At 57.3% G+C, this 15,230-nt stretch overlaps 1 protein-coding gene across 3 annotated transcripts in view; it reads right to left on the minus strand.

Moving 5' to 3' along the window:
• Positions 1–1,359: 1,359 nt before the first annotated feature.
• RASA3 (RAS p21 protein activator 3) overlaps positions 1,360–15,230 on the minus strand; it is an 83,048-nt gene continuing 69,177 nt past the window's right edge. For all 3 annotated transcript variants that reach the window (XM_060183726.1, XM_060183725.1, XM_060183727.1), the window contains 3 exons: positions 2,519–2,622; positions 2,194–2,377; positions 1,360–2,100 (listed from right to left, as the gene is read on the minus strand). In XM_060183726.1, the coding sequence (XP_060039709.1) occupies positions 2,025–2,100; positions 2,194–2,377; positions 2,519–2,622 (364 nt within the window). In that variant the 3' untranslated portion in view covers positions 1,360–2,024. The remainder of the gene's footprint in view (positions 2,101–2,193; positions 2,378–2,518; positions 2,623–15,230) is intronic.

Genomic DNA, 15,230 nt, shown 5'->3' on the forward strand with positions numbered 1-15,230 from the left:
GAACCCCGTTGTTCCCAGGGTCTCCGTGTCCAAGCGTCCACTCCCTGACTGCCTCCCTCACTCCCACATCCACTGCGCCTGCTGGGCTGTGTGAGGACCAGATGGGATCGTCCAGCCCTCCCCCCACTATGTCCCACGTCCAGCTGTGGCCCAAGGCCTCTGACCAGCAACAGCCTTGTCTGCCTGTCCCAACCAGAGGGAGCCACTGCTCTGCCCAGTCATGACTATGTCAAAGACACCCCACAGGGTCCCAGACCCCCAGGCCCCCCCTATGACCCCAACACCCCACAGGACCCCCATCACCAGTCTAGCCTTGTGTCGTGACCTCAACAACCCACAAGGTCCCCAAACCCCCAGAGCCACCAGCCCAGCCCCAGGTCTGTGACCCCAACTCCCCACAGAACTCCCAGATCCCCAGACCCCCAAAACACCTCCAGGCCTATGACCCCAACACCCCACAAGGCCCCCAAGCCCCCAGAGCCACCAGCCCAGCACTGTGAGCCTGGCACTCCAAGGCCCCCAGACGCCCAGAGCCACCAGCCCAGACCTGTGAGCCTGGCACTCCAAGGCCCCCAGACGCCCAGAGCCACCAGCTTGGTGGGAACCAGCGCAAGGAGGAAGACTGGAATGAGGAAGGCAGACAAGGGTTGGCAGGGTTCCCGGCAAAGGCCCTGTGCAGCATCCCAGCTCAGGGTGGGGCTGTGTGCTCTGCTCCACACACACACAAATCCGTGTGGACACGTGTACTGCTCCAGCTGACAACGGGCCCTGGTGTCATTAGGGCCCACCTGTCCCTGGGGCCTCACCTGTCCCTGGGGCCTCACCTGTCCCTGGGGGCCTCACCTGTCCCTGGGGCCTCACCTGTCCCTGGGGCCTCACCTGTCCCTGGGGCCTCACCTGTCTCTGGGGCCTCACCTGTCCCTGGGGGCCTCACCTGTCCCTGGGGCCTCACCTGTCCCTGGGGCCTCACCTGTCTCTGGGGCCTCACCTGTCACTGGGGGCCTCACCTGTCCCTGGGGCCTCACCTGTCCCTGGGGCCTCACCTGTCCCTGGGGTCTCACCTGTCCCTAGGGTCTCACCTGCCCCTGGGGCCTCACCTGTCCCTGGGGGCCTCACCTGTCCCTGGGGCCTCACCTGTCCCTGGGGGCCTCACCTGTCCCTGGGGGCCTCACCTGTCCCTGGGGGCCTCACCTGTCTCTGGGGCCTCACCTGTCCCTGGGGCCTCACCTGCCCCTGGGGTCACACCTGCCCCTGGGGCCTCACCTGTCCCTGGGGCCTCACCTATGGTCACAGGCATGTTCCCTAGCTCCAGCTGCCTCCCCCCCAGCCCTGTGTGCTCCCAGGAGAGCAAGCCAGACCTCAGAAATAAAACATCTGCTTTAATTGGCCAGTAAAATACACTTGGAGTGGTTAATACCTAGAAACACCGTGGAGTTACACACCAGGTAAAAACTGCGGTTTCTGCAGCTGTGAGCCGCATATGCCGAGCCATCCACACCTGTACAACTGACAAGCAGGTGAGGGCTGAACTAAGTCTTTCCAGATGTGAGTAGGAGTGTGGGGACACAAGCAAATGGGCAAAGGCCGCCAGTCGGGCAACCCGGCGACGGCGCCACACGGTGAGGCGGGACAGCCCTCCCCTCCCCTCCCCTGCCCAAGGGGCAGCGCTGGACCATGGTCCGGGGTCCCTCCCCGAGCCCCAGCACACACTCCCGCCGCAGGACCCGGGTGCTGGTCCCTTCCGAGCAGGGAGCTGGCTGAAGGAGATGAGACGCCCGAGGACGGCGCATGGCCTGCTCCTTCCACAGACCCAAAGCCAGGCAGCCAAGGCGGGTGCAGGGCCAGGCTTCTGGAAGGGCATCCCTGTCCCATCCCTGTCCCCGTGTCCTGGCAGCTCTCTGAGCCTAGCGCAGCCCCCTCCCAGTCCTGGGCAGAGCTGTCCCGCGGCCCAGTCGCACGTCCCCACCGGCAGAGCGGGGGCACTGCTCTGCCCTGCCTGTCCCGGGCTGAGATCCGAGTCCGGCTCAAATGGAATGGGTGGACGTCTCTGACTGCTGCCGGATGTAGGTCTGGAAGCTCTTGTCCCCGATGGGGTGCTCCCTGCGGAGGAGGGGACAGGAGGGCAGCCGGGGCTCCCCGGAGAGGGAGAGGCAGGGGTGGGCGCGACGAGGCGGCCCCAGCCCCCGTACTCACTGGCTCCCGTACTTGGTCTTCTTGAACTTGTCCCTGCGGTACTGGGCGTGCTCCCGCTCCAGCGCGCCCACGCCCACCATGACCTGCCGCAGCGTCTTGTAGGTCTCCTGGGGGTCGTCGATGAGGAAGCTGGAGTACTCCTCCTGCTCAGGCCCGTCGTACACAGACCTGCTCCCACAGGCCTCTGCGGGCGGGCGGCGACTGCGGTCAGTGCAGGGCTTGGGGCGCGGGGACAGCCTGCTCCCCCACCCCCACCCTGCTGCCTCCAGCCTGCTCCCCCACCCCCACCCTACATGCCTCCAAACTGCTCCCCCTCCCCTCTCACCCTGCATGTGCTCCAGCCTGCTCATGTAGGAGCTGAACAGCGAGTAAATCCGCTCTGTCTCGCGGTCTCCGTCGATGTCCAGCTGGATGTTAGCTGGGAGGCCGCTGCCCAGGCCAGGGAGAGGGATGGCCACTCAGCACAGGGAGGGCAGCAGCTGGTGGGTCATGCCTCCCATGCAGAGGACAGAAACCTGCCCTCCAAAAAGTGACCTGCCAGGATCCCAGGGCTTCCGGAGGTCACAGCACAGCTCCCCAGCTCTGCTCCCCAGCCCCCAGCCCTGCTCCCCAGCCAGCAGCCCAGCCCCCACCCTGCTCCCCAGCCCCCACCCTGCTCCCCAGCCCCCAGCCCTGCTCCCCAGCCTTGCTCTCCAGGCCCCAGCCCTGAACCCAGCCCCCAGCCCAGCACCCCAGGCCCCAAACCTGCTCCCCAGCACCCAGCCCTGCTCCCCAGTCCCCAGCCCAGACCCCAGCCCTGCTCCCCTGCACACAGCCGAGCTCCCCAGCCACCAGTCCTGCTCTCCAGCGCCAAGCCTTGCTCCCCAGCCCCCCGCCCTGCTCGCCAGCCCCCAGCCCTGCTCCCCAGCCCCCAGCCCTGCTCCCCAGCCCCCAGCCCAGCACCCCAGCACCCAGCCCTGCTCCCCAGCCACCAGCCCTGCACCCCAGCCCTGCACCCCAGACCCAAACCCTGCTCCCCAGCTCCCAGCTCTGCTCCCCAGCCCCCAGCCCTGCTCCCCAGCCCCCAGCCCTGCTCCCCCGCCCCCAGCTCTGCTCTCCAGGCCCCAGCCCTGCTCCCCAGCCCACAGCCCTGCTCCCCAGCCTCCAGCCCAGCACCCCAGCCCTGTTCCCCAGCCCCCAGCCCTGCTCACCAGCCCCCAGCCCTGCTCCCCAGCCCCCAGCCCTGCTCCCCAGTCCCCAGCCCTGCTCCCCAGCCCCCAGCCCTGCTCCCCAGCCCCCAGCCCTGCTCCCCAGGCCCCAGCCCTGCTCCCCAGCCCTGCTCCCCAGCCCCCAGCCCTGCTCCCCAGCCCCCAGCCCTGCTCCCCAGGCCCCAGCCCTGCTCCCCAGACCTGCTCCCCAGCCCCCAGCCCTGCTCCCCAGCCCCCAGCCCTGCTCCCCAGGCCCCAGCCCTGCTACCCAGCCCCCAGCCCTGCTCCCCAGCACCCAGCCCCCAACCCTGCTCCCCAGCCCCCAACCCTGCTCCCCAGCCCTCAGCCCTGCTCCCCAGCCCCCAGCTCTGCTCTCCAGGCCCCAGCCCTGCAACCCCAGCCCTGCTCCCCAGCCCCCAGCCCTGCTCCCCAGACCGCAGCCCAGCACCCCAGCCCCCAGCCCTGCTCCCCAGCCCCCAGTGCTGCTCTCCAGCCCCCAGCCCTGCTCCCCAGCCCCCAGCCCTGCTCCCCAGCCCCCAGCCCTGCTCTCCAGCCCCCAGCCCTGCTCCCCAGCCCCCAGCCCTGCTCCCCAGCCCCCAGCCCTGCTCCCCAGCCCCAGTGCTGCTCTCCAGCCCCCAGCCCTGCTCCCCAGCACCCAGCCCTGCTCCCCAGCTCCCAGCCCTGCTCTCCAGCCCCCAGCACTGCTCCCCAGCCCCCAGCCCTGCTCCCCAGCCCCCAGCCCTGCTCCCCAGCCCCCAGCCCTGCTCCCCAGCACCCAGCCCTGCTCCCCAGGCCCCAGCCCTGCTACCCAGCCCCCAGCCCTGCTCCCCAGGCCCCAGCCCTGCTCCCCAGCCCCCAGCCCTGCTCTCCAGCCACCAGCCCTGCTCCCCAGGCCCCAGCCTTGCTACCCAGCCCCCAGCCCTGCTCTCCAGCCCCCAGCCCTGCTCCCCAGCCCCCAGCCCTGCTCCCCAGCCCCCAGCCCTGCTCCCCAGCCCCCAACCCTGCTCCCCAGCCCCCAGCCCTGCTCCCCAGCAACCCGCCCTGCTCCCCAGCCCCCAGCCCTGCTCCCCAGCCCCTAGCTCTGCTCTCCAGGCCCCAGCCCTGCAACCCCAGCCCCCAGCCCTGCTCCCCAGCCCCCAGCCCAGCACCCCAGCACCCAGCCCTGCTCCCCAGCCACCAGCCCTGCACCCCAGCCCTGCACCCCAGACCCAAACCCTGCTCCCCAGCTCCCAGCTCTGCTCCCCAGCCCCCAGCCCTGCTCCCCAGCCCCCAGCCCTGCTCCCCCGCCCCCAGCTCTGCTCTCCAGGCCCCAGCCCTGCTCCCCAGCCCACAGCCCTGCTCCCCAGCCCTGCTCCCCAGCCCTCAGCCCTGCTCCCCAGCCCCCAGCCCTGCTCCCCAGGCCCCAGCCCTGCTCCCCAGCCCTGCTCCCCAGCCCCCAGCCCTGCTCCCCAGCCCCCAGCCCTGCTCCCCAGGCCCCAGCCCTGCTACCCAGCCCCCAGCCCTGCTCCCCAGCCCCCAGCCCCCAACCCTGCTCCCCAGCCCCCAACCCTGCTCCCCAGCCCTCAGCCCTGCTCCCCAGCCCCCAGCTCTGCTCTCCAGGCCCCAGCCCTGCAACCCCAGCCCTGCTCCCCAGCCCCCAGCCCTGCTCCCCAGACCGCAGCCCAGCACCCCAGCCCCCAGCCCTGCTCCCCAGCCCCCAGTGCTGCTCTCCAGCCCCCAGCCCTGCTCCCCAGCCCCCAGCCCTGCTCCCCAGCCCCCAGCCCTGCTCTCCAGCCCCCAGCCCTGCTCCCCAGCCCCCAGCCCTGCTCCCCAGCCCCCAGCCCTGCTCCCCAGCACCCAGCCCTGCTCCCCAGGCCCCAGCCCTGCTACCCAGCCCCCAGCCCTGCTCCCCAGGCCCCAGCCCTGCTCCCCAGCCCCCAGCCCTGCTCTCCAGCCACCAGCCCTGCTCCCCAGGACCCCAGCCCTGCTCCCCAGACCCAGCCCTGCTCCCCAGCTCCTAGCCCTGCTCTCCAGCCACCAGCCCTGCTCCCCAGGCCCCAGCCCTGCTACCCAGCCCCCAGCCCTGCTCTCCAGCACCCAGGCCTGCTCCCCAGCCCGCAGCCCTGCTCCCCAGCCCCCAACCCTGCTCCCCAGCCCCCAGCCCTGCTCCCCAGCCCCCAGCCCTGCTCTCCAGCCCCCAGCCCTGCTCCCCAGCCCCCAGCCCTGCTCCCCAGCCCCCAGCCCTGCTCCCCAGCCCCCAGCCCTGCTCCCCAGGCCCCAGCCCTGCTACCCAGCCCCCAGCCCTGCTCCCCAGGCCCCAGCCCTGCTCCCCAGCCCCCAGCCCTGCTCTCCAGCTCCCAGCCCTGCTCCCCAGCCCCCAGCCCTGCTCCCCAGCCCCCAACCCTGCTCCCCAGCCCCCAGCCCTGCTCCCCAGCCCCCAGCTCTGCTCTCCAGGCCCCAGCCCTGCAACCCCAGCCCTGCTCCCCAGCCCCCAGCCCTGCTCCCCAGACCCCAGCCCAGCACCCGACCCCAGCCCTGCTCCCCAGACCCCAGCCCTGCTCCACAGCCCCCAGCCCTGCTCCCCAGACCCCAGCCCAGTACCCCAGACCCCAGCCCTGCTCCCCAGCCCCCAGCCCTGCTCCCCAGCCCCCAGCCCTGCTCCCCAGACCCCCGCCCTGCTCCCCAGACCCCCGCCCAGCACCCCAGACCCCTGCCCTGCTCCCCAGCCCCCAGCCCTGCTCTCCAGCCTCCAGCCCTGCTCTCCAGTGCCCAGCCCTGCTCTCCAGCCCCCAGCCCTGCTCCCCAGGCCCCAGCCCTGCTCCCCAGCCCCCAGCTCTGCTCCCCAGCCCCCAGCCCTGCTCCCCAGCACCCAGCCCTGCTCTCCAGCCCCCAGTCCTGCTCCCCAGGCCCCAGCCCTGCTCCCCAGCCCCCAGCTCTGCTCCCCAGCACCCAGCCCTGCTCTCCAGCCCCCAGCCCTGCTCCCCAGCACCCAGCCCTGCTCTCCAGCACCCAGCCCTGCTCCCCAGCACCCAGCCCTGCTCCCCAGCCCCCAGCCCTGCTCCCCAGGCCCCAGCCCTGCTCCCCAGCCCCCAGCCCTGCTCCCCAGCACCCAGCCCTGCTCTCCAGCACCCAGTCCTGCTCCCCAGCACCCAGCCTTGCTCTCCAGCCCCCAGCCCTGCTCCCCAGCCCCCAGCTCTGCTCCCCAGCCCCCAGCCCTGCCAGGAGCCATTTCTCTGCTTGATAGATGATAAGCTTTGAAACAATGGAAGCCCTCGAGACAAGTTTCATTTCCCCTGGGCAGGCCATTTCCCCTCAGGTAGACCATTTATCAGAAACAGTGACGCAACACATAGTTGTGGTAGCAAACATGGTTTTGGCCATTGTATGTTGCAAGGAACATTCCCCTTTGAAGATTGCTCCCCCTCCTCCTCCTCCTCCAGCACTTCCCCCCCACTTTTTCCCAAAGCCTTATAATGCCTGTGAACACAATAAAATTTGGCAGCTTGATCAGAAACCTGTCTTACTGTCGTTCCTTCATGTCTCATGTCCCTATCATTCTAGGTCTTTTTGGGTTCCTAGCCCCTGCTCACCGCCCCGCTGGTCGGGGCATCTGGCGCCCGAGCGTGGGGCGCAGAAGCCTTCTGGACCTAGGAACTCCGCTGATCGAGAGGGTAGGCCTACCCGAATTCACCGAGTCACCGTGCCCGAGGGAGTAACGCAAAGACTCGCATAGACCACCACGGAACTACCCAACCGTGAGTCGCATCTGGAGGAGAGTGTCACAGCGGCTGAGGTAAGCAATACCATGGGACATAAATTTAGCAAACAAGATTTATTCATTAAGATTTATTCATTTATTCATTTATTCAAGGAGTCATTCAAGACATGAGGAACTAGGGTTAAAAAGAAAGAATTAAAGACGTTTTTAGATTATATTGGAAATATTTGCCCCTGGTTCCCCCAGGAAGGCACTATAGATGAGAAGCGTTGGAGGAGAATTGGTGACTGTCTTAACGATCACTATCAGCCTTTTGGTCCTGAATGTGTACCTGTTTCTGCCTTTTGTTACTGGAATTTAATTAATGATATCTTAAAAATTTTATAATAATCACCCTGATATTAAAAACTTTATTACAGAGGGTGAAAAGGTCCACCGTCCAGGACAAAGTCCCCATCCCCATGCCCTTCTGTGGTTATTGATCTTGATCCCCCAGTACCCAGTCAAAATAAAAGCCTCCCAGCACCCATTGAAAGTAAAAGCCCTGTCCCCCTCCCTACAGGTTCCACCTCACTCACTAAAGTTCCCTCCATTGACCCTCCTATTGCTAATTCACATGAGAATGAAACCCAGCATTCTTTCCCCCGCCTCTATCCAGTTTTATAAAACCCCCCCTCTCCTGAAGCACTTCCCGCAGAGAATGAGGCTTTGCTAGAAAAAGAGGCTGCCAGATACTACAGTCCTGATTGGTGTCCTCCTCCCTTTAATTCCCCTCCCTATATCCATGCCCCTGCTCTCCAGCCTGACCCTCTCCTTGACAATCCCTCTGTCAGGCGGGCACGCTCAGGAGCCCTTACAGGAATTTCCACCCTCTGCAAGGTCCTTGCTGACCGGAGAGAGCAGCTTCAATTAATGAAAGAAATAGCTGCAGTTACAGAAGGACTTACATTTTTAGCCTCACCAAAAAACCTAAACCCAAAAAACTTAAACCCAATCCCTAAAACTAAAACTAAAACTAAACCATCCAAATCAAGACCAGTTCTAGCTTTCCCTGTTACTCGGAGCCAGGCTCAAACTGACCCTGCACATGAGGACTCTATACAAATAGAAAATCCTGAAGAACCCCCCAGACTCAGATGTTGGTAGTGATGATAATCTCCCAGAACCTCCCGCCCCCTCTAAAACTGAAGATGACAAAGCCCAATCAAATTCAGACGATGATAATTGCTCTCAAAAGCATAAAAATCTAAATAATTATAATGATTCTCAAAAATATAAAAGTCTAAATCTTAAATACTTAGAAAAACTAAAAGCGGCAGTTGCTAATTATGGTCCGACCGCTCCCTTTACCATAACCTTGTTAGAAGGATTTAGTAATAAATGGCTCACTTCTAATGACTGGAATCGGTTGGCTCGTGCTGCTCTTAGTGGAGGAGGCTACGTCTCCTGGAGAATTGAATTCATAGAAAATTGTAGAGACATGGCCCAGCGCAATGAGAAAAAAGACTCCTCAAAAACATGGACCCTTAAAAAACTTGTTGGTGAGAGCCCTTATAATTCCAATGAGGCTCAAGCCCATTTCCCACACGGCTTGCTCACCCAGATACAGCAGGCTGGCCTAAAAGCATGGGAACGCCTCCCCCTAAGGGATCGACCACTACTTCTCTGGCAAAAATTAGACGAGGCCCAGAAGAGCCCTACAGTGATTTTATCAGCCGCCTAATTGAGGCAGCAGAGAGGCTTTTCGGAGGTGAGGAAACCGATAATCCTTTTGTTAAACATTTGGCTTTTGAAAATGCTAACCCTGTCCTCACAGGCGTGGCACTCTTGCTGATTATGTTAAGCTTTGCTCCGGCATCGGCACTACACATGCGCTTGGGCTCGCCATCGGGGTCGCCCTCCGTAATAATAATTTTGCTGCAGGCGCCGGCCAACATAATAGGACTTGCTGTAACTGCAAACAGCCTGGCCATTTTATGAGAGAGTGCACGGCTACTGCCCAAATTCAACATCCTGTGTCAGAGCGCCCTCTTCCGGCAACAGTTTGTCCGCGCTGCCACAGGGGCAGACACTGGGCCTCTGAATGCAAATCGAAAACTAACATCCAGGGCCAATTCTTAAACCCCCGGGAAACTTCCTGCGGGCCGGCCCCTGGCCCCCACACAAAGGACAAACCCTGGGGCTATCAGGTTTGTCTCTCGGGCTCCAGCCCAACCACTTCAGCAACCGCTCCAGCCGCTTCCCCCTCCCCAGCCAACTCCCAATGCCTCCGCAGATCAGTCTCTAGTCTCTGGAGAGCCACCGCAGGACTGGACCTCTGTGCCACCTCCCGCGCAATATTAACCGCCGATACAGGCCCTCAGACCATAAATACTGGAGTTTTTGGCCCTCTCCCCCCAAATTTGTTTGGCCTCATATTAGGAAGAGCTAGTTTCACCCTCCGAGGTCTGCATGTGGTCCCTGGAGTTGTTGATAAAGACTTCACTGGAGAAATTAAAGTTATTGCCTCCTCTCAGGAAGACACACAGGTCATTCCACCCAGTGAGCGTTTAGCACAGTTAATATTACTTCCCTTACAACACCTTAATAACAATTTCCATAAACAGTCCCGTCTCAATGACCCCCCTGGGTCTTCAGATACATATTGGGTCCAACAGGTTTCCCTCAACCGCCCCTCCTTAAAATTATTTTTAAATGGCAAACCTTTTACTGGTATTATAGACACAGGGGCTGATGCCACAGTTATTTCTGAAAAAGACTGGCCGCACACTTGGCCCTTAACGGCCTCTCACACCCATTTAAAAGGCATAGGCCAGTCCACTGACCCCAAAGTCAGCTCCCAGGCTCTTACTTGGTCAGATGAAGAAGGGAAGGCAATACTGGCTCTGTTACTCCATTTGTTATCCCTGGGCTGCCAGTTAATCTCTGGGGTCGTGATATTCTCTCTCAAATGAATGTTATTATGTGCAGCCCCAATGAAAAAGTTACCCAGCAGATGTTAAATCAAGGTTTTCTCCCGGGAAGAGGATTAGGAAAAAACTCTCAAGGAATTAGAGATCCCCTTACAGTCGTCCAAAGAACAGATCGGTCGGGGCTGGGTATCCCTCCCCCTTCGCCTTTTTCCTAATGGCCATTGACATACCTGCACCCCATGCAGAAAAAATTGCCTGGAAAACAAGTGTTCCCATATGGGTTGATCAATGGCCTTTAACACAAGAAAAAGCCAAAGCAGCACTGACGCTAGTGCAGGAGCAGCTTGCTGCAGGTCACATAGAGCCAACCACCTCCCCATGGAATACCCCAATTTTTGTCATAAAAAAGAAATCAGGAAAATGGCGATTATTACAAGACTTGAGAGCTATTAACAAAGTAATGTTCCCTATGGGGGCCCTTCAACCGGGCCTACCCTCCCCTGTAGCAATCCCCTCTGGCTATTTTAAAATAGTTATTGATCTCAAAGATTGTTTCTTCACTATTCCCTTACACCCTGATGACAGGCCCCATTTTGCCTTCAGCATACCCCAAATAAATTTTCAGGGCCCTATGCCCCGTTATCAATGGAAAGTATCACCACAAGGCATGGCCAATAGCCCTACCCTTTGTCAAAAATTTGTTGATCAGGCTGTTGCTCCAATTAGACAAAAATGGCCTTCCATATACATCCTACATTATATGGACGACATTCTTTTGGCTGCTCCCCAAAAGGACAGCCTATTCCTAGGCCTAGAAGACCTGACAGCCAGCCTTTCAAATAGAGGACTTCAAGTTGCCCCCGATAAAGTACAAATAGCTGACCCTTATACCTACTTAGGATATGAATTGCTTCACCACCGTGTGCTAACCCCATGAATTCAACTACGCGCCTCCCATTTACAGACCTTAAATGACTTCCAAAAACTTTTAGGTGACATTCAATGGCTTAGACCATATTTAAAATTGCCCACTCATGCCCTGCTCCCCCTAAATGAAATCCTTAACGGTGACCCAAACCCATCGTCTCCCAGAAAACTTTCCCCTGAAGCCCAAGCTTCCTTAACCCTTATAAACCGCTCCATACAAGAACACACTGTTTTTCAAATTGACTATAATACACCCCTGCTGTTTGTTATCTGTTCCACTTCTCATACGCCCACTGGTGTTTTCTGGCAAAACTCACTTATGGCGAAAGATAAGGGGCACCCCCTACTATGGGTTCATCTGCCCGCTTCCCCTCAAAAAGTGCTTGCCACATATCCATTCCTGATTGCACAGCTGATTATAAAAGCACGTAAATTGAGCCGTCAATATTTTGGGAAAGATCCTGACTCTCTTATCTTACCCTACACTAAAGATCAGCTTGAAGGTTGCTCCAAGCCTCTGATGACTGGCCTATTGCATGTGCCTCCTTCTCAGGCACCATTGATAATCATTATCCCAACAATCCCCTGCTACAATTTGCTGCTGTACAGCCCTTTGTGTTCCCCAAAGTAACAGCCACCCAGCCTCTTGATAAGGCCTCCTTGGTATTTACTGACGGCTCTGCTAATGGAATTGCAGCCTACGTGATTGATGGGAACCCTGCCTCCTGCCTCTCCCCTTACACTTCAGCTCAGCTTGTTGAACTTTATGCTATCATCAAAGTGTTTCAGGAATTGCATTCCCAGCCCTTTAACCTATATACAGACAGTGCCTATGCTGCTCATTCAGTGCCCTTGTTAGAGACTGTTCCTTTTATCAAATCTTCCACCAATGCTTCTCCCTTATTTGTAACATTGCGCTCCTTAATTGTTGCTCGAACCTGCCCTTTTTTCATAGGCCATTTGTGTGTTCACACACTGTTACCTGGTCCCCTCTCTGAAGGAAATGCACTGGCAGATGCTGCCACTCAGCTAACTTACCCCGTACTTGCTGACCCCGTTTCCCTAGCACAACAGGCCCATTCTCTCCACCACCTTAACTCTCAGACCCTTCGCCTTGCATACAAGGTTACCCGTGACCAAGCTCGTGAAATTGTTAAAAATTGCCCTGACTGTTCTATCTCACTCCCAGTCCCTCACATTGGAGTTAATCCACGTGGACTGGTTCTAAATGAAATTTGGCAAATGGATGTTACTCACTTTAATGAATTTGGAAAACTTAAATACATTCATGTTACTGTTGATACCTTTAGTGGCTTTATCTTTGCCTCCCTCCATACTGGAGAGGCCTCAAAAAATGTTATTGCTCATGTCCTTCAATGCCTTTCAGTCATTTGCAAACATAAGGTGGTCAAGACAGACAATGGTTCGGGATACACGGGAAAAAAATTTCAGGCCTTCTGCCAGAAACTCTGTATTAAACATATCACTGGCATCCCCTATAACCCTCAGGGCCAAGACATTGTAGAACGAGCTCACCAAACACTTAAGGCAACTCTGCATAAAGTCAAAAAGACTTCCCTCTATGAAACTCGTGGAGCGCCACGTAATATCCTCAACCATGCTCCTTTTGTTCTTAATTTTCTCAATCTCGATGCACAAGAAAGATCTGCTGCTGACCGTCTCTGGCACCCAGAGACCCAGGATAGACAAGCCATGGTCAGGTGGTGTGATCCCCTGACCTCGCAATGGAAGGGTCCCGACCCTGTCCTCATATGGGGACGTGGTTCAGCCTGCATATATGATCAAAATGAAGGAGCTCCTAGGTGGCTTCCTGAAAGACTTGTTAGACAAGTCAACGGAATCTCACCCTCAAGGGTAGATTGCTCTTCCTAAAAACAGTGTTGATACACTTCCCTAAAGCCCCAAGAGTTACTAATGCATTCCGTGCCCAAGAATGTTAAGTTCCCAAGGCCTTTTTTCTTCTCTTGTTTTCAGGAAAACAACTCAACAATCTGAAGATGGCTCCAAAGAAGTCCAGCCGTGTGATGCTTCCTTGTCTTCTCTACCTGCCCCTATTATTGGCTGTTCCCACCCGTGCAGCTCTTGTTTATCAGTGGGAATTCCAGGTTAGAGAGACACAAACTACGGACTCACACACCACAGTCCAAAACATTGGCACGGCACGCTGTCCTCCTAAAGGTTGCCGGGAGACTGTTGTTATTAATATTTCTCCCAAAACTATATCTAGCACCTATCGGCCTTATGCCTGCTTTCCCTTTGATAATAAAGACAGGAGCGGATGCCTCACTGATGTTTCCACTTATGGAGGCTGCCGCTATTGGTCCTGCATTCTCCATGATGCCCACTCGCCAAGAACCAAAGCAGGAAAGCCCAGTATTCTCAGATTACAAGGGTCCCAGTTTACTGTTCAGATTTCTGATCCCTGGGATACCCGTTGGCAAGAGGGAGTTACAGGTAAATTATATAATGATGGATACTCCACATATCCTACAGGAACTATACATATCTCCCGACAATTGGCGTTGGCCGAGCACAGAGAACAAGTAAATCAAACCATTACAGAAACAGAAAATAAGCTCCATTCAGCTTTCCAAACAAATTCGGCCATGGAAGTCACTAAAAAATGGGCTACCTGGCCCCTTTATCTTCAATATGCAATTGATCTTTTAAATCATTCTCAGATTGTTCTCAACACTTCCCGTTGCTTGCTGTGTGCATCCCTCTCACGACCCATTCTTGCAGCAGCACCTTTAAACAACACGCCTCCAGCTTCCCTGGAGGCCACCACAAAAAAAACCCCTATGGGGCCCCATCCCTCCATCCCCTCAGTCCCGCTTTTTCTAGAACACATAGGCAGTTCATTCATACTGGTGTGCCTTTATACCAGCAACTCTGGCTCTGTTAATTTCACCTGCACCCACAATGTCTCTGTAAGCGCTGTCCATACAGCCCCCCCATTAGCTTACTTCTGGTGCTGTGGGACACTTCTGACTAGCATAAATACCACTACCCCTGGACCCTGCCTCATAGTAGCTATAGTCCCCCAACTCACTTTATATGAACCTGACGAGTTTGCATGGCTCTTACACTCCACTCATAAAAGAGCTGTTTTCCTTCCATTGATAATTGGCATAGGCTTAGCTACCTCTACCGGCATAGCTGGTGGGGCACTAGGAAATTCTATCTACTCCTCCCATGATTTTTCTAACAAATTACAGCAAGTCATAGATTCCACCACAAATAGTCTAGAGTCATTACAGAGACAGATCACGTCACTGGCAAAGGTCACTTTACAGAACAGGCGAGCTCTTGACCTTTTGACGGCAGAAAAGGGAGGAACCTGCCTAGCTTTACAAGAAGAATGTTGTTTTTACATTAATGAATCAGGAGTTATAGAAGAAAATGTCAGAAACCTACAAACACTTAGTCGAGATTTGAGAAACAGATATGACCCTTCCTTTGCACAATCATGGATGAATTCTCCCTTTTTTACTTGGCTGCCCTCAATCGTAGGACCCTTGATTAGTCTTCTGTTAATGGTTACCTTAGGACCCTTTATTTTTAATAAGATTACTGATTTTATAAAACGGCAGATTGACTCCTTGGCATCAAAACCTTTGCAAATACATTATCACAGACTTGATTTGGCTGATAGAGGCCTGGCTGAACCTGAGGATGACAGACCTCCCTTTCGGATGTCATAAAACTCAGAATTATGCATCGAGACATCCAACCTTGGCAGGGCAAGGACACCAGTAAGGGGTGCAAGGCAAAGCACTGCAGGGGGAGGACCCTATAGTCTGCCTCTGAGTCCCCCGTGAAGCAAACCTGATTTGCATGGAGGTTGGTGTCAGCAACAAAAAATTGTTTCCCTAGAAATCCTGGCTCTGCCTCCCCTCCACAAAAAGACACCGAGAGCCTTATAAGATGCGGGAAGATTGGTTTTGCACTCACCCCGCGGGAGGAATCGGGTCAATATTTCGCCCCTCTGGTTACGCCCACCAAACCTGCTGTTAAGGTCTCTGCTCCTCACCCCGACTGCCTGCCTCAAGTTAAATTATAACAAAGGGATGAGATGCCAGGAGCCATTTCTCTGCTTGATAGATGATAAGCTTTGAAACAATGGAAGCCCTCGAGACAAGTTTCATTTCCCCCCTGGGCAGGCCATTTTCCCCTCAGGTAGATCATTTATCAGAAACAGTGACACAACACATAGTTGTGGTAGCAAACATGGTTTCAGCCATTGTATGTTGCAAGGATCAATCCCCTTTGAAGATTGCTCCCCCTCCTCCT

The sequence above is a fragment of the Erinaceus europaeus genome (genome assembly GCF_950295315.1).
Source record: "Erinaceus europaeus chromosome 5 unlocalized genomic scaffold, mEriEur2.1 SUPER_5_unloc_1, whole genome shotgun sequence".
Taxonomy (NCBI): domain Eukaryota; kingdom Metazoa; phylum Chordata; class Mammalia; order Eulipotyphla; family Erinaceidae; genus Erinaceus; species Erinaceus europaeus.